This window comes from Leuciscus leuciscus (genome assembly GCF_965113295.1).
Source record: "Leuciscus leuciscus genome assembly, chromosome: 15".
Taxonomy (NCBI): Eukaryota; Metazoa; Chordata; class Actinopteri; order Cypriniformes; family Leuciscidae; genus Leuciscus; species Leuciscus leuciscus.
This window is the reverse complement of record NC_138739.1, coordinates 35,053,243-35,071,474: the sequence shown is the minus strand read 5'-3', so window position 1 is coordinate 35,071,474 and position 18,232 is coordinate 35,053,243. Positions and strand designations below refer to the sequence as shown.

Genomic DNA, 18,232 nt, shown 5'->3' with positions numbered 1-18,232 from the left:
AAGCTCTGCTCAAACTGTTAGAGTCGGCGGCCGCAGATAAACCCAGAAATCAACCGTGTCCAGATTGACATTGATTTAAGGCCTTTTTGGCTCTACTTTGAGATCCGGTCTGAGGATGATTGTTGAATCATTTACAGGAACTTCACAAGTTTCACTACTTTGATTCTCACAGTCGGCAGTCATGATTATTAATCGTTTCTCACGCACTCTGTAGATCTCTGTGGTCCTTCCAGTATAATACTGTTCGTACGGTGTGTAAATTGCAGTGTAAACACTGACCCTGGCCCCTCACATTTGCTGCTGTCAATCAAACACCCTGTACACATCACACCTCACTGTAGCTTATATTAAAATAATATACTAATAGACACAATGTAAATAATAATATAAGACATAATTTTAACTTAATTCTTTTTAGATATTTTTAGAGTATTTAGATTGTGCTATACGTACAGGAAAAGATAATGTGAAAATGGAATTTGTCTATTTTATTGTTTGTAGAATGTGACGGGCATAATATAGAATTATTTATGTACATTTTTATTTGTGATTTTTGTAGTATACGCTACTGTAACATTTTTGGATTTTTAAAAAAAGAAATAGTTGTTGTTTTTTACACAAAAATAATAAGCAGCACAACTGTTTTCAACAATGATAGTAATAATAAATGTTTCTTGAGCATCAAATCATAATTTTTGAATGATTTCTGACTGATCATGTGACACTGAAGACTGGAGTAATGACGCTGTAAATTCAGCTTTGCATTTAAGGAATAAATTACATTTTAAAATATATTCAAATAGAAAACAGTTTTCAAATCATAATAATATTTCACATTTTTACTGTTTTTACTTCATTTTTGGTCAAATAAATGCAGCCGTAGTGAGCATAAAAAAATAAATAAAAAATAAATTAAAAAAACTAACCGACCCCAAACCTTTGAATGGTAGTGTAGATTAATCGTGGATTGATCCCTTCTAGAATCTTTAAATTATGGTATAATAATATATCATTATTTTTAAAATTCTATTATCTATTTTAGATCATTTTTAGAGTCTTTATACTGTGTGCTTTTTTTTTGTACTAGGTTTAATTTTTTTTTTTTTTTTTTTTTACATATTAGAGAGACTTTCTGTAGTTTTTAATATATGGAATAAATGTAATATCAATTATCCAAATGTATGTTTTTTTTAAAAAAATTTTTATTAATATTTATTCATATATTTTTTTCTATACATTTTTTTTTTTTTTTAAATTTGCTAAATTTATTTGTTTATTTATTTAATTTCAAAGAATAAATTGAATTATGGGTTAATTTTTATGAGACATTTATGATATCCCACATTGATATCTCTCGTTTTCTGGTCAAGTGTAAGTTTTCAGTGCGCTTATGCTTTTAAATGATAAATCACATCCTGATGGTGTAGTATGTTAATGTACATGCAGACCCCCAGCTGCTCCACCAGTATTACAGCACCAGTAGGGGGCATTAGTGAGCACAGCAGGGGCCAGGTGGTTTTTTAACAAACTGTTTCAGGTATAAAAAGATCACACATTAACTGCTAGCCACAAATATGTTCACATATATTTAATTGATGTATTCAAATGCCCTTAAACATTTCCCACCATTGTTGATCAGATGAAAAAGTGTGTATAATCTGAGGAGTGTATGTTTAATTGTGTCCCGTTCTCTCTCAGTTTCTTCAGCGTAAGGCGTGTCCCGGGCGTGTGGTCCACATCTGTAACCTCCCAGAGGGCAGCTGCACGGAAAATGATGTCATCAACTTGGGGCTGCCCTTCGGCAAAGTGACCAACTACATCCTCATGCGCTCGACGCACCAGGTATGGTTCAGCCTTCGAGTTGGGCAGTACAACATGTTCCTGCATCAACATCTTTGTTGTTCCTGGAACAACACTCCAATCAACCAATCAGATTTGATGGACGAGTTTACAGTTTATGCCAAGTTTAGGCTTACAAGCCTTGACAAAGGCTACTTGTTGTGCCAAAACGTTGGTAATAATAAAATGTGCTTAAGAGTATGTGCAGTTATATTCTCTTTACATTATGTTTAGACTTAGAACCAGGGTTAGGTGCTTCTTCATCAGTGTTATTCACCTACCATTTCCCTATGATTTTAGAGATAAGTAATGGGTAGGTTAGTTTTAGAGGTAGGGATATGGTTTGGATTATATTTTCAAACTCAACAAAATCAGGATCCTAATTAGAGTTAGACACGTTCCTGGATCAACATATTTTGTTGAAAGGATAGTCTCTTCTTCCCTTTTGTATGGAAGCTTGTTTGTGCCAATAATAAAGTAATTGCGACTTTTTCCCTCACAATTCTGGCTTTTTTTCTCTGAATTGCGTGATATAAACTCGCAATTGTGAGTTATTAAGTCAGAATTGCTAGCCTGGGAAAACCTTGACGAACTTCCGGCAAATTTTAGATTTGCTCTGCAAGTCCGTCTGGCCAAGAAGCAAATTCAAGCCCATTTCCAATTTTTCCAAATCGAGGCACCAATCACATACGTTGAGGCTTTACACGATGACGATCGCTCTGATTGGTTTTAGGTCTATCCAATTGCGCCCAGAGGCATTTGAGCGTCCGTTGGTTATGGGCTGTGAATGAACCTTCCCCAGACCCTCTCTCAGTTACAACTGAGAAGGGTCTGGTGTCAACCAGGCTACAGAATTGCGAGATATATAGTCAAATTCTGAGGGGAACATTTATTTTTTTCTCAGAATTGTGAGTTTATATCTCTATAATAATTGCAAGTATATATCTTATAATTCTGACTTTATAACATGCAATTTTGTGAGGTATAAAGTCAGAATTGTGAGGTATGAACTCGTATTTCTGAGAAAAAAGTCAGAATTGCAAGATAAACTAGCAATTACGAGAGAAAAAACTCACAATTGCAAGTTTATATCACGCATTTCTGAGAAAAAAAGAATTGCAAGATGCAATCTCGGTATTGCTAGAAAAAGTCAGAATTGTGAGATATAAAGTCGCAATTACCTTTTTTTTAAAGAAATGTATTCGCAATTACCAATTCGCAATTTTTTATTCAGTGGCGGAAACAAGCTTCCATACTTTTTTGTGAGTGAAACAGCTTCTCGAACAAGAACAAATGTAGGGCGGGACTTGATTTTGTCAATGGGGAATTGATTGGATGGTTGTGGTTTGCTATTGGTCGATCTCATGTGAGTGACAGGTAGCCCCGCCCTCACGCCAGTAAACGCATCATCAGAGAAGAAAAGAGATGAGTTGCAAGAGGGAGGAGAAGATATTTTTATTAAAGATTATGAGGGCACGTTAATATATTCCATAATAAATTAGAAGTTTAAGTTTTTATTTCATGATGACTTCAAATTTTTACAAGCTGTATTATTCAGTTAAATAACTGTTTTACCTAATTTGAAACTGTGTCCTAAGATGATTTATCGTACAGTTTGTTGTAAATGGTGCCAGGCTGGAGGAGTACTGCAGAAATAGATTTAGGCAAGCACAACCCTGACAACGATGATGTCTCCATCACCACGATTCGTTAATCACATTTGATTGACTTTTTGATTGGTGCTGTTAGTACCAACTGGATCACATTCTGGGTCCAGTGCCAAGTTTGACATGTGCCTGAAATGCCTGGCGTTGAATCGATCTTGTAACTGTCTTAAAGATTTATTACGTAATTAAAAAGAATATCTGTTCGGATCCCATTTGACAGATTTTATGTTTCATGCATGCTTTCTGTCAGGCTTTTCTTGAAATGGCGTACGTAGAGGCGGCTCAGGCCATGGTTCAGTATTACCAGCTGCAGCCGGCCACTATCAACTCACACAAACTCCTGATCCGCATGTCCAAGAGATACAAGGAGCTGCAGCTGAAGGTATGTGTCGTCTCGGCTCATCGTCATCACATGGCTTGAACAAACCCAACTCAGAGTGTTTTGCTTTCTGATCCAGAAACCAGGTAAAGATGTCGATTCAATCATCCATGACATCAATTCCCAGAGAGAGCGAGATGAGATGCAGGAGACTGACAGGTGAGGATGTTTTATAAGGGACTCTTTTGGGTTTGAAACTATACATTTATGCAAAAATACATTTCGTATATACAGTGATGTGAATACATATTTTCTATTAAGAGCATGATTTGAATTTCTAATTACTTTAAAAAAAAAACATTTGGAGGGCATAAAGTCAAAAGTGTCTGGGTCAGTGCAACTGTCCTGGTATCATAATTAAGAAAAAAAGTCTCATTAAAATAATGAAATTCTCGAAAAGTAGTTTGGCATGATCTTCTGTTATTATTATTATTTCTTCTTCTATTGTTTGTTTTATTATAATGGTAAAAATAAAAAACAGCTTCACTGCTTAACCTTTGAAAAGTTTTGTCCTCCAAATCCAAGTCATGTCGTGCAGAAAAAGAAAAAAAAACATTAATAAGGAAATGACATCATAGAGAGGACCCCTGCAGACCCTCGTGACTGTTTTATAGTATACTATAGAATTATTTTATTATTATAGTCACGTCTAGTATTGTAACTACCTTGAAACTCATAATGGCGTGTCTCTTTTGACAACTGATGATAAATAATATCGCTCATTTGTATTCTGATGACATTGAACATATTGTTAATACATTTTGTATATTGTATACATAGTTGTATATCATAAATGTCATCCGTATGTTTTGCGCGAAAAAAAAATTCCATGCAAGCTCTAAAAAAAAAAAAAAGATAAATATCCATGCTCTGCGCTCGACCAGGTTCAGTTCTTCATGGCTAAATTAGCGGTGTCCGACGGAGTAATGAATGTAGCTTACAGCTCCCCTATTGGTGATGATAATCACTACACGACTGCTCTGGTAACCAGCAGATTATGATGGTTGGGCTTTTTTGCTGTGTATTTGCGGGTTGTTTTGAACATGCTGTAAAACGGGGACAGTCCCGGGTTTCAGTGTCCTGTCCTCGGAAAAACGGGGAGGTCTGGTCACCCTAATATAAGACCAAGAAAGTGAAAGTGAGAGAGTACATTTGTGTTTTTAAAAAGATTTTTCTTTTCCTTTATCATCGTCTCAAATGGTTTGTGTAGGTACCTCCCAGAACGTGCAAGATCTCGCAGCCCAGTCAGTCGTTCTCTGAGTCCGCGCTCCCACAGTCCGAGCTTCACTTCATGTAGTTCGGCACACAGTCCCCCGGGGCCGTCCTGTCGGCCTGACTGGAGCAACGGCATGGGGCCGCGCCGGGCCTCTTGGGACTGGACGTCCCATTCCCGAGGCGACGAGGACCCCCGTGACAGAGACGACTGGAGGAACGACGAAGAGGAGAGAGCCAACGGGTGGCTGTCCGAGCGCAGGAAACCCTACCTTAAAACCGGGGAGCGGATCAGCCCCCGTATGGGGCACGGGGACGAGCGGGGCAGGGACTGGTACCCCCGAGGGAGTCCTCAGGGTTCCTCCTTCTCCTCCTCCTACCACTCCATAGATGACTTTTACAAGAAAGACTCACTGTACAAGACTGATAAACTGAGCAGGTCGCAACATCACAGACATGAAGGAAAAACTAAGAGACGGGACGGTGGAGACTATCACAGGCCGAGACACTCGGAGTCAGACGTGACGGACGACACCGGCTCCAACCGGATAGAAGAAGACCGAGGACGCAGCAAGAAGTCGAGCCGGAGACGAGAGGACGAGGAGAAAGAGTCCCAAAATAAGGCATGTCCTACACATTTCACAGCATTTTAAGATATAATGCGTATAATGTTTCAACTGAATCACAACATTTGAAATCATACACTTACTAGATATAATAATTTAGATCATGTATTTTATAATACATCTTATTTATATCAAAATATTATACATTTTTTTATATTATACACTCTTTAAAATATATACACTTTAAAACTATTTTAAATATTTAAATGTACTGCTTTATTAAACAATATTTCAACTCCAAAACCAGAAAAGTTGGGACAAACTTGATCTGATAAAGACTTCTACCAATGTTTCACTGTCACATTTAACATGTAGTGACCTGTAAAACCTAAAGAGTTACTAATGGCAAGTATTTATTAGTGGATACATGTGGTGCGTTACTGACCTTCATGACCCTAGGGCACAGTTGCCTTTACATGTCTTGTACAGCTGTCATGAGAACAGCAAAGGAAAATGAATAAGAGGATTGCACACTTGCATGAAGAGCAAATGAATAAATTACAAAACAATTGCATTTCTGTGGGCCTTAATGAATAAACACCGCCTCAGTTACCTCTCAGATACCAACTACACTGTTACACTAATACCAGAATAGGTGCAATAGATTTAAGAAAACTATGATTCCCTATTCGTTATATAATAAAAGGAGTGGAATGTAAACACAATAAACCCCTTCAACACAATATTTTAATAGCACTGCTTTTTTTATGTATTACAGAAGGAAGAACATAGAGCCAAAGAAAGATCAGCGTCTCCTCATAACAGCAAACCTGAAGAGTCCTCGAAGTGTGACAGTGAGGTAAACACATTTATCTATGGAGTGGCCACCTGTCCCGAAATTGGGAGCTTTCCTCATAAGCAGTGTCCCGCATTTCAGTTATGTCTGTATTTTTTTTCTTCCCTGAAATTACACCACAGTTAATAAATATAATAATAAATTATAATTATAGGATAAATAGTCACTCCTACTAGCCACTTTGGCGGGTTGAATTTTATATATAATATAATTTTTTTGATACACATCGATACTGAAAAAAAAAAATAATCCACCGCATAAATACACGATACTAGCTGCGCTTTCTATCTCTCTCATCTCTCCGACAGCGAGTTACACACAAACCCGCCTCAGTCACTCGTTTCACTTGCTCCGGATGAATATTGTTGGTGTTAAAGGGCTTGAGTTTCGGTAAGGGATTGTGCGGATTGCGCATCATTTTACCCATTCTCGCAGATTTTGTGCTCACACCCAAAGAGCGCAAGCATAAAGCCGCCTCTCAGTACTAAATTGAGTTATTTTTCACTGCTTATTGCGCTTAAACAGTCAAAAACACAAAATAATGTGTCAGGTTTTAAAGTGACAATATATTATTGCTAATATTGCTAATATTATCTCAAATTGTAGGTAATTAAAAAAATATATAAATGGCATTTTTTTTGTCAAAATGGTATCGATGTCAAAATTGTGGCCAGTGAAAAATGCTGTGCGGGTAGTAACGTTGGAAAACCACTAGCCACAGTGGCTGTTGAGCAAAAAAAGTTCATGTCAAGCCCTGAACATATTCGTAGAGAGGGTTTTTTTTTCTGCTAATGACGACTACATGGATGGAGAAAAAGAGGAACCAGTGTGGACCTCATCAGAAGTAAACTCTGGATGGAGGTTAAATACAGACACATACTGGATAATTTGTCCTGTTCAAAACGGCCAAATCCAAGATGCACTGAATCTGGTAAAAATGCACTTACAGTAATGTTTGTATAGTCTAATAAATGAACATAACATAGTCACTACTTAAGGAAATTTATTTTAGTATAAAATATGATTTTGCCTACTAGTCTGTTATTCAGTTTATTATATTTATCATGGCAAATAGGCTTTCCGACTAATGTAAATCAATATTTACATAGTCTAATAGTAGTAAATTTATCTCTCTCCCATGTGTCCTGCGTTGTCCAGCAAAATCCCATCAGAGCAATAACCAGGTGGTCACCCTGTTAATCTTCCTGCCTGCGTTTTTGCTTTCTGAAATGTTATGATTCAGGAAGAGTTTTTGAAAGAAGTCTCTTATGCTCACCAATGTTGCATTTATTTTTAAAAAATACAGCAAAAATTTATATTGTGCAATATTATTACAATTCAAAAAAATAACTTTTTTCTATGTGAAATTTATTCTTGTGATCAAAGCTGAATTTTCAGCATCATTACTCCAGTCTTCAGTGTCACATGATCCTTCAGAAATCATTATAATATGCTGATTTGATGCTCAAGAAACATTTCTTTATGTTATCAATGTTGAAAACTGTCACGTTTATTTTCTGTTTTGACTTAGTTTTCATTGTGTTCAGTTTCAGTTTGCCTGTTTGACCCAGTTTTCTTGCGTTTCATTGATTGGTCCTTTTGTCCTTTTAATTAATCTCATTAGCTCTTTTGTGTGCTCTGTGTATTTAAGCCCTCAGTTTGAGTTAGTTCTTGGTCCTGCATCGTCGATGTATGCGTGGTTGTGTTTCTCTGTGTTATTATCCTGTTTATTGTGTTTGAAGTTATAATTAAACACTATATTGTTTATTCCTTCATCGTGCGCTTCACTACAGCCACCAATCCGTGACAGAATACAGGACCCCAGACACTATAGATCTGGCTGAACGAAACGGGCTAAAGATCATCTCCATCCTACAGATTTTGTGGATGATATTTTGCAGTATTACCATCGGCTGAGCTGGAGCACTCACATGCTTAAGGCCTGCTTTCGAGAGGGACTGAACGACAGACTGTATCAGTTCCTGTCTTCTGGTAGATTCAGTTCGTCATTGTTGGAATATATTAACTATGTTCTCTGACTGAATGGTTCAGATTTAGTTGAGTAAATCCCAGAGTCTGTTCCAGTAAGTGAAATCCCAGAGTCCGTTCCAGTGAGTGAAATCCCAGAGTCCGTTCCAGTGAGTGAAATTGCAGAGTCCATTCCAGTGAGTGAATTCCCGAGTCTGTTCCAAGATGTAATAATCTCAAGCCTGTTCTTTTGAGTGAAGTTCAAGAGCCAGCTCCAGAGAAAGCAGTTCCAGAGCTCGCTGCAGTTCGTGAGTCCAGTCCAGAGTCTGTTCAATTTCTGCGTTAACCCCAGCCCAAAGGAGGAGGCTGAGGAAGAAGAAACGGCCCTCTGCATGTCCAGCCCCTGAGCACAGTCCGATGTCGGCTCCAGAAAGTGAGGACCTTGAGTCCGTTCCAAAGAATGAAATTGTGGAGTCTGCTCTTCCTGTCTGCCCTGGCGTGGTCGAAGAGGTGGTCATTTCCTTGTTAGTTGCTGCTGCTGTGTGTGTCTGGGGCACACACACATCCCTCCAGTCCTCTAGCCCGGAGCCCACTCAAGCCCCAGAGCTCAGTCACAAGCCTGCTTCAGCCTCTGAGTCTGCACTAGAGACGGCTGAAGCCCCAGAGCTCGTCCAGGAGGCCGCTCAGGCCCCAGAACTGTGCCTTGAGTGTGCAAAGCTGTCCTTGATTTCATTGGGGGGCTGGCTGGCTATCCGGCCACAGTGGCCGAGTCAAGCTCCCTCCTCATGGCCACATTGGTCGAGGAGGCTGCTTCTCCCTGGCTCCCTGGCTCCTGCCCCTAGCTCCATTGGGCTTCCTAGCCTGCTGGCATCGCCCTGCCCACCTGCCCGTTACCTTCCACGACTCCAGGATGCCCGCCCTCCCTTAGTTTTCACTGGGTTCAGTTTCTGTTTGCCGGTTTGACACAGTTTTCCTGTGTGTTTAATTGATTGATCTCTTTTGTGTGCTCTATGTATTTAAGCCATCAGTTTGAGTTGGTTCTTGGTCCTGTAGCATCAATGTATGCGTGGTTGTGTTTCTACATGTTATTCTCCTGTTTATTATTTTTGAAGACCTGTTTATTTTGTTTATTCCTCCGTCATGCGCTTCACTACAGCCACCAATCCGTGACAAAAACAGTCGTGCTTCTTAAAACTTTTGTGGAAACAGTGATACATTTTTTTCATTCAGGATTCTTTGATGAATAGAAAGTTCGAAAGAACAGCATTTTTTTTTTAATAGAAATCTTTTGTAACATTATAAATGTCTTTACTGTCTCTTTTGATCAAATTAATGCATCCTTGCTGAATGAAAGTATTGATTTCTTGCCAAGGGACTGGAAAGTGGAGAGGAGGAGAGCTGGTATCCTAAAAGCATGGAGGAACTGGTGACCGTAGATGAAGTCGGAGGAGAGGATGACTCTATAGTTGAACCTGATCTACCTGACCTTCAAGAGGAGGACCCAAGAGTTGAGCCCGGTCAGTCTACGACAGAGAGCCCTAAACCAAATGCAGAGAGCCCTAAACCAAATGCAGAAACCCCAACAAAAGTAGAGGACACTGTGGTGGACCCTCCTACCCTTCCACCAGTGGATTTGGTCCCAGAGGAAACCTCTGGAGGTGCTCAGTCCTGCCCCGGAGAGACGCCCCTGAAGTCACCTGTCCCAGAGCAGCTGGTCTCTCAACTCAACCAGTTCCCGTCCCATGAGTTCAAGAGCGCTTTGGAGGAGACCTGCACCGCCACTGATATGGACACACAGACCAACACAGCCACACCAGCTGGGCCTCCAAACCACAGCAGCGCATGTGAAAGTGGAAAAGTGACAGACTTGAGTAATGACGAAAGAAAGGCGACAGAGATGGACAACAAGGAGCCATGTCTCAAACAGGACAGTCAGAAGAAAGGTACCCACAGTCATATAAGTTTGTTAGTATGTCAGTTAGTTGTATGCGTTAGATACAACTAACACATAGTTCTTAATAGTTCCTCATAACTACGATAGCCGTCATGTAGCTCGAAAAGTAGAGCGTGGCGCTAACAACGCCCGTCATGGGTTCGATTCCCATGGAAAGCAATAACTGATCAAATGTGTACCTTGAATGCAATGAATGTCACTTTGAATAAAAGCATCTGCCAAATGCATAAATGTAAATGTCATAGAAATCTAAATTAATAATCTCTTGATTAAGATTGCTGTTCAGATTCACTGACCGGTACTTCAAACCATTAAATCACGATTGAGTTTGAAAAGTGAGTCATTTTGACTCATTAAAAAGAGCAAGTTCTTGAGAATCATTTGTCCGCTTATACCATGCTTGTTTTTGCATGCACTCGGAAGTAACTTAGAAATTAACTAATGCCACTGCACAAGATGATATCCGCTGAAACCACATTTGGATTTTTGGTTGCATTTGCGATAATTTTTAGTGTCACTCTGGAGAGCTGCTAATATTTTTTTTTATTAGTGAAGCAAAAATTTTACTTGATGACACTTGCATTTTTGTTGTGTGGAAAAGCTTTGACATTTTGATAACTTTTATTTCAAAATGATGTCAAAGGTCAAGATGATGTTGATGAAACTTTTTTTACCTACAAAAACTGTGAAATTCAATCGTCAAAGATTTTTTTTAGAAGTTGCATTTAAAATCTACTTGCTAAAAAATCTTAGAGGGCATTTTTTTTTTAACCTTTAGTGGCAGTTTAATGTGATTTACAGGCTGTAGATAAAATAACATGTGTTTAGTCTCATCATTCCACTTTCTTTTCTATTCTAGATATTCCTGACTCACTACCAGCCCCTTCACCTCAGGCGACAGACATCTGTGCTGCGTCACCTTCTCAGGATCAGGAGAAAGCCATTAGTGAACACAGCATACCTTTAGGTACGTCCACCAGAGTCAAAAGATTCGAGCCACATGATGTAAACACCGTTAGTCCGGAAGAAGCAAGCATGAGCAATAGTAATAGCGCCGCTTTGAGCAGCTCTGGCTGTGATGTAGGCTCTCAGTGGGTAACTGAAGCCTTTAAGGCCAGCTGATGTCAGTGTGGAGCATTTGTCATCCTGTTGAGTGAGGTGTGAATTGCACCCTCGAGGCCTGAGCTTGTTGTACTCATTACCACACAGCCAACGCACTTGATTCCCTCACAGAAGAGCTGACTTTACACCCCTGCACACACACAGTATATGAGAAACGTGGCTCAGAAAATGTATCGGTTTGGTGTTGTTCTGATTTCTGGCTGGTTTTTGTTGTTTTGGCAGGTGTGGAGTTCATTGTGCCAAGGACGGGATTTTATTGTAACCTGTGTGGCTTGTTTTACAACAGCGAACAAACAGCCAAGACGTCACACTGTCGGAGTACAATTCACTACAGGAACCTACAGGTCATAAATGCTAACATGCAGTCTTCCTTTCAATTTCCATTAAAATATGAATGTTTTCTCTTTCTTAACCTTTAAAGTTGTATGCAATTTTACTGCTTTGTCACCATGACAATACAAAACCATAAAACGACTGTCATACGATGATTTAAACAGCTTTAACTCTTGTGCGATAAATAAAGCTGAAATAAAATAATATATAAATATTAGATAAAAAAAACTTTAAGTAAATGAAAATTAAAAATGTTGCCTTGGCAATAAACTGAAATAAGTTGAAGTTGAAGCACTAAAATTATTAACTGAAAATAAAAATAAAATAAAACTTTAATTAAAGTTAATATGATTAATTAATAAATTAAAGCTAAATGAAATTATTTATGCAATATTTGAAGAAAAAACAACTAATGAAACGACTAAAGCACATAACGAAATGACCAAAGTTAACATGAAAACTAAAAATGTATTCAAAATAATTATAAAAATATATAAAAAATTGAATAAAATAAAATATAAATAACACTGCTTGGAATCAGTGAATTGTTCCTTAAAATCTCTTCCCTAACAAACTGATTCACACAAATGAATCAGAGTTTCCAACAGTACATGAGATTAGCTAAACTACAGACTAACCAACTACAGTTGTACAAGTAAGCTGAATTTCTAGCAGAACATATAAGATTGGCGAAACTACAGTCTCACTAACTACATGCAAACTGCTCAAGCAACTCGAATCAGTGAATTGTTTCTTAGAATGAATCAGAGTGGACTGAGAGAACCACTTAGCAGAGCGGATTTGACTATGGCATTAAAGCCACATGCAAACAATGTGAAATTCAAACAGCGATGTAGCATTTGGCCACACTACGCTGCTACTTGCTGGAAATAGTACCTTGTAACCGAAAAGGCTACACTGACTTAGCTACTCACCACACCATTGGTGACGGCAATGTAAGACCCGACTGATCTAAGGAGCCCGGTCCTCAGGGTGGGATATGGTTTCTCATAACCCTTCAGAAACACACACATACAGACAGACGAACACACTTTCCAACGCAACATTGAGCCGGACATTCCCCGTCATCACAGTCAGACCACAACCAGTTGTCATGTCTCTCACACTAGAGCATCGGCCAAACGGCGTCACCTCATACTTCACGTCTCCGGCTCGAGGGCTGCCAGCTGTGTTGAGTTAACAAGAACTACAGTGAGAATTTAACACCAGAAGAGCAAGACAGGTGAAAGCGAGCGAGAGAGAGAGAGAGAGAGACTGTAAACACTACAGGAAACACCTGCTTTCCTCCCACATTTTGACCTTCTTCTTTTTCAGCTCTCCTTGTCTCACTGGTAAACAAGTACGCTTCTTGGTAGGACTCACATATGTGGGAGTTTCTTCGACTAAAGGCACTTTTATGTCTTTGAAACAGACCTCAACTTGACTCAACAGTCAAGTCCATACTTATTAACACAACACTAGTGCAAAATTATTTTGCACCTATAAAATGTGAAAGACAGTTTTGTCAAATTATGAAAAAAGTGCGGTAATATTATTTAAGATGATTAAATTAGGAATACTTAAAAAGCTAGCTAAAATTAGCCTTAGCAAGTCAACGTTTTTTCTCATTTTATCCACTGTTGGATATTGCCAGTGGACAAACTACATAAACTTATGGGTTTGAAAAGTGTATTTTAATAGAGTTTGGTTTCTGAGCCAAAAGAGCTTATAAACATGCAAAGATCCAATTGTAGCATAAACTAACTTCAGTATAACAGTCAGTCAGCCATTTTAGTCAGAGAAACCAAACTGTTGCTCTTCAAGGCTGAACGGCTGCTCTCATGCCTGTAATTTAGTTTGTGTAATTTAATGGGGGATTGTTTGTGTTTTTGTAGAAGTATCTGTCGCAGCTGGCGGAGGAAAGTCTCTTGAACTTCCACACGGAGTCGCCAAAAACTGAGTGAGGCTCACGTGAGACTACCATCACCGCTGGGACACACTGAGTGAGACAAATCCAGGGAGAGACTGAGAGACACAACACAAAGACAAAGAGGAGAGGGAAGGGACTCAAGGAGAACCGGAGCAATTGGATCCACTGTTTTACGAGTATCATATTTTAAAGGAATTGTTCACTGGAAAGAAATTGTAAACACTACTTTTTTTTTGTCAGTGAAATACAATGTAATTTTGCAAAATGTTTATGCTGCTATTTTTCTATACAATGGAGGTGAATGAGGTCTTTGGCTCCAACATTTAAAGAGCATCATTAAAGTAGTGCATGTGCGGTGCTGGGGAGTTACTGGATTACATAATCAGATTCCTCAAATTAAATACTTGTAATCAGATTATATTACATTTTAAGTAATATAGAGTTACTTTTTATTGATTACATGATTGCTTAATCACAAAATGGCAGTAAATTATTCATAATTCAATGATTATCCCTAATTCTCCTAATTTTATCTTTTAAATTTTCTTTTCTAAAAAAGCCTATTGCTTGTATACGTCCAGAAAGTCTTCCAGTTTTTAGGAATTGCACACAGAAGAACGGCCACTAGTTATGCAGCGATAATTACATGGAAAATTGAGATAAAGTGTTTTATTTTGATTGATTTTATTTAAAATTATTTTTCTTTTAAATGAACATTTTAAGATCCAATTAATTATTTGCTTTTCGTCAATTTACTTCACGTTGTTGATAAAGAGTGGAATATATTTTCTTTCTCTTTGCATTTTTATATCAATATGATACAAGATTATTCTATACAAATCAATGTGATTAAATGAGTTAGGTCAATAAAAGGGATGCACGATATATGGCCACCGGACGATATATGTTCATTTTTAATGTTATCGTTATCGGCCCAATAAGAAAATTTGGCTGAATTTGGTTGAAATGTATTATTTCCTTCAACTGAGACACTTCAGATGCGCACTGTTCGCCATGATGGTTTTAAATTGCTTGACATTTGATTAGAATCACTTCAAAAAAGGAAAATACTACATATTCAACATGTGTAGCGCAAGTCTGTTATATATAGGCTACGTAAAATTATAATGAGAACATAAATGTGTGCTTGAGACATGGCTTTTAATGGTGAGACTTGTGTTTTTGCAATCAGGCTCTCAAAAATTATATAAAAAATGTAGATTTATATTTATCGGCCAATATATCGGTTATCGGCTTTCAAATATAAAGAATTATCGGTTATCGGTATCGGCCAAAATTTTCATATCGTGCATCCCTGGTCAAAAGTAATCAGATTATATTACCTAAAATGTGACGTAATAGATTACATTACTAACTACAATTTTCACCATGTAATTTGTATTCAGTAATGGATTACAGTTCGTAAGTAATCTATACTCAGACCTGTCCATGTGATATGTGTGCGCAATATTCACAGTCTTTTGAAGCCATATGGAGATCGTTGTGAGGAACAAAATAAAAATCGAATTCGTTCTCTGTGCAATTTATTTAAATCATGGCCATGATTCCACTAAAACCAGGGAACGAATCAGGGTTATTGTAGCTAACAAATCTTAACAAACGTGTTAGGCCTTCTTGAAACACAACTTTAACTGAAATAAAAGATAATAAAACTTATTTTATTTCTCATTTTCATTTAGCTGAAGCATAATAAACTAAAACTAATAAATAAAAACTATAAAAAGGGATCAGTTGACTTAACTTAAAAAATTTTTTAGGAACCCCGTTGTCTTAAAATTATTAAGTAAATAAACTTCATGCTTAATCGAAAAAATTAAGTAATGTGGAATTGTCGAGTTCACATAACTTAATTTTTTCAATTAAGCATTACGTTTATTTACTTAATGATTTCAAGGCAATGGGTTTACTTATTTTTTTTAAGTAAGTGAACTGATCACTTTTTACAGCGTAAAAAAAGAAGAAAAAAAGACAAAAACGCACACCAAAATTTCTAAACTTGAACTAACATTAAAGTGAAAACAGAAAATATAAAAATAATATCTAATTGAAAAGTATTAACAAAAACTATGATTGTATCTATACACTAAAATAACACTGTAACGAATTGGTATATGGCCATGATTTACCTGAAATGAGTGAGCCAATAAGTTATCTTCTTAACTTAACAAATATCTTTTTTTTCCTCCCACATGTCATGAGCCTCAGTTCCCATTTGTTTTCTTTGTATGGAAAAAAGTAAGCAGGAACTTTCTGCAAAATATCTCCATTTGTGTTCCATGGAAGAAAGAAAGAACGTCAAAGAGGAACGTCATTTCGTTTTTCAGTAAACTGTCTATCCGCCGCAGTCCAGGAATTTTTATTACACTGTGAAAAATATGTATCAGAATGTGAAATGCACTGATAAGTGAAGTGTTTACATAATTTGCGTCTGCCTCATTCATACTCTAAAGCTTGCGTATGTGTTGATTTTCCTCTATAGACTTCAGATGTGCCTTATTTAAATTTCTATTTAAATTTCAAGAGGTGTAAAATTATCCTCAGGTTAAAACTTGTAAATATTCTGCTGTTGTTGTTGATGTTTTTTTTTGTCAGTGTTCAGGTCTTGAATCTGTTTCATGCTTGAAATATTAACTTTTTTAAAGTGCCTTCTAGGTGGTGAAAATCTCAAAATGCAAAAAGAAAGAAAAAAATAATCGTTTGACCAGTGGAAAGCTGTTTCTGTGTAATGTCCGTCATACTATTTTGCTTTTCATCATTGCTGTACACAGAGCTCAGACTTAGGGATACTTGAACTGGACCATGCTTATTTGTCTAATTTTCACATTTATTTGTTTAAAGAAAAAAAAAAGAAAAAAACTGAGTGAGTGTGTGTGTGTGTTATAATGCGAGTATATTATTGGAATGGTTCTGGAAAACTTTTTCTCCGCTGTTTTATATTCTGTTAATAATAGCATCCCATTTTCTGGAAGAAAAATCTGTATAATTATTTTTGGGTTGCATTGAATCAAATATTGAATAAACATTTTGGAAAATATCATCATGTCTCATGATGGCCCTGAATGACGTGTGTTGGCCTGCAGAATATGAAATAACCCTTGCATCTTTTTTTTTTAAATGGGTCAGTTGAATAATATAACAGAGAAAAAGTGACTTCATCCTCATCCATGCGCAGTGTATTACATAATGACATCACTTCTTTTCCGGCGTCCATCGCCGGGCGGCGGAAAGTCACGATCTTCAACGAACGCCTCGTAGAAAATACGAGAAAGACCTGTTTCGTCAGAACTCAATTTTCATTGGTCATTTTGTTATCCGCCTCTATTATTCTGACCAATCAGAGAGCTCGCAGGGCAGCATTACTCTGTCGAGTTGCTGGGCAGAGAACACAAAATCAACATCAGCGGAGAGTGCGTTCGAACTTGGGCTTCGCGATAAAGCAGGTTAGTAGGATTTGCTCTTTATCGACTGGCTGTTGTTGGGAAGAAACTTATTTTGCTATATATTACACTTTTGTAGGTTCTACCTTACACGCTGCGTCAAATAAAGGCAAAAACGCGTTTGTTCGCTGCAGGTCCCGAGGCTTTGTTTATGTTTATGTTGCGCTCGTGCATTTGCGCGTGCACGTAACACCAAACATTAAATGCGTGCTCTCAAATGTAAAACACGTTAATACAATTATTATAAAAACTAAGTATTGCTTCGCCAAAACAATTTGTTTCAGAGACTGCAGATCTTCTGTCTGTGTGGTAATGCGTCCGTTCATTGTATCAGGCTTGTGGATGAGCCAAATGGACGCTGCTGATTGGAGCAGCTGTCTACATGTTTTCATTTATTAATTCATTTATTGTTTAGACATATTAACGTTAATATTTCTGCATTCCTAGGTGCAAAAGCACACTTCATACGCTGTAAAACTAACCATGGCAACTGACTGTGAGGCATGGCTAAATGCAAACCCTGTTGGTAAGTTTAAGTTGATTTTTATCGCGTGAGTTAGTGATTTTATATCATTTTAAATGTTTCTAGGTCAGTGTTTGAGAACTATTTGCCTTTATATTTGGTATTTTATATGATAAGCCTTGGGAAATTTGCCAAGGTCAGGACTATCACTTGTTTTTACTCTTTTGGTGGAACAAAACGTCTTTAAAAGGGCCAAAACTTTGGCCCCTAGTGCTAATGCTATTTTTATGTATATTTAGTCTCATAATATAAGTTGTCATGAGTATTCACATATTGTCATCCACAGAGGCCGGAAATCTTAGCGATTCCTTCCCCTCCGGGGATGAGGACAGCACCTTCACTGGAAATGTCAATAATGAGATCAATGGAAACTGGATATTGGCCCCCACCGGCAGCATTCACGAGGCAAGACTCAAGGCCAAGGT

General features: G+C 37.7%; 1 protein-coding gene across 3 annotated transcripts in view; it reads left to right on the top strand.

The window, feature by feature from the left end:
• Positions 1-18,232, top strand: part of rbm20 (RNA binding motif protein 20) — a 70,278-nt gene extending 52,046 nt beyond the window's left edge. For all 3 annotated transcript variants that reach the window (XM_082137811.1, XM_082137812.1, XM_082137813.1), the window contains exons 6-16: positions 1,699-1,842; positions 3,757-3,888; positions 3,965-4,044; positions 5,096-5,720; positions 6,442-6,522; positions 9,860-10,430; positions 11,301-11,408; positions 11,786-11,907; positions 13,792-17,287; positions 17,732-17,810; positions 18,094-18,232. In XM_082137811.1, coding sequence (XP_081993937.1) covers positions 1,699-1,842; positions 3,757-3,888; positions 3,965-4,044; positions 5,096-5,720; positions 6,442-6,522; positions 9,860-10,430; positions 11,301-11,408; positions 11,786-11,907; positions 13,792-13,860 — 1,932 coding nt within the window. In that variant the 3' untranslated portion in view covers positions 13,861-17,287; positions 17,732-17,810; positions 18,094-18,232. The remainder of the gene's footprint in view (positions 1-1,698; positions 1,843-3,756; positions 3,889-3,964; positions 4,045-5,095; positions 5,721-6,441; positions 6,523-9,859; positions 10,431-11,300; positions 11,409-11,785; positions 11,908-13,791; positions 17,288-17,731; positions 17,811-18,093) is intronic.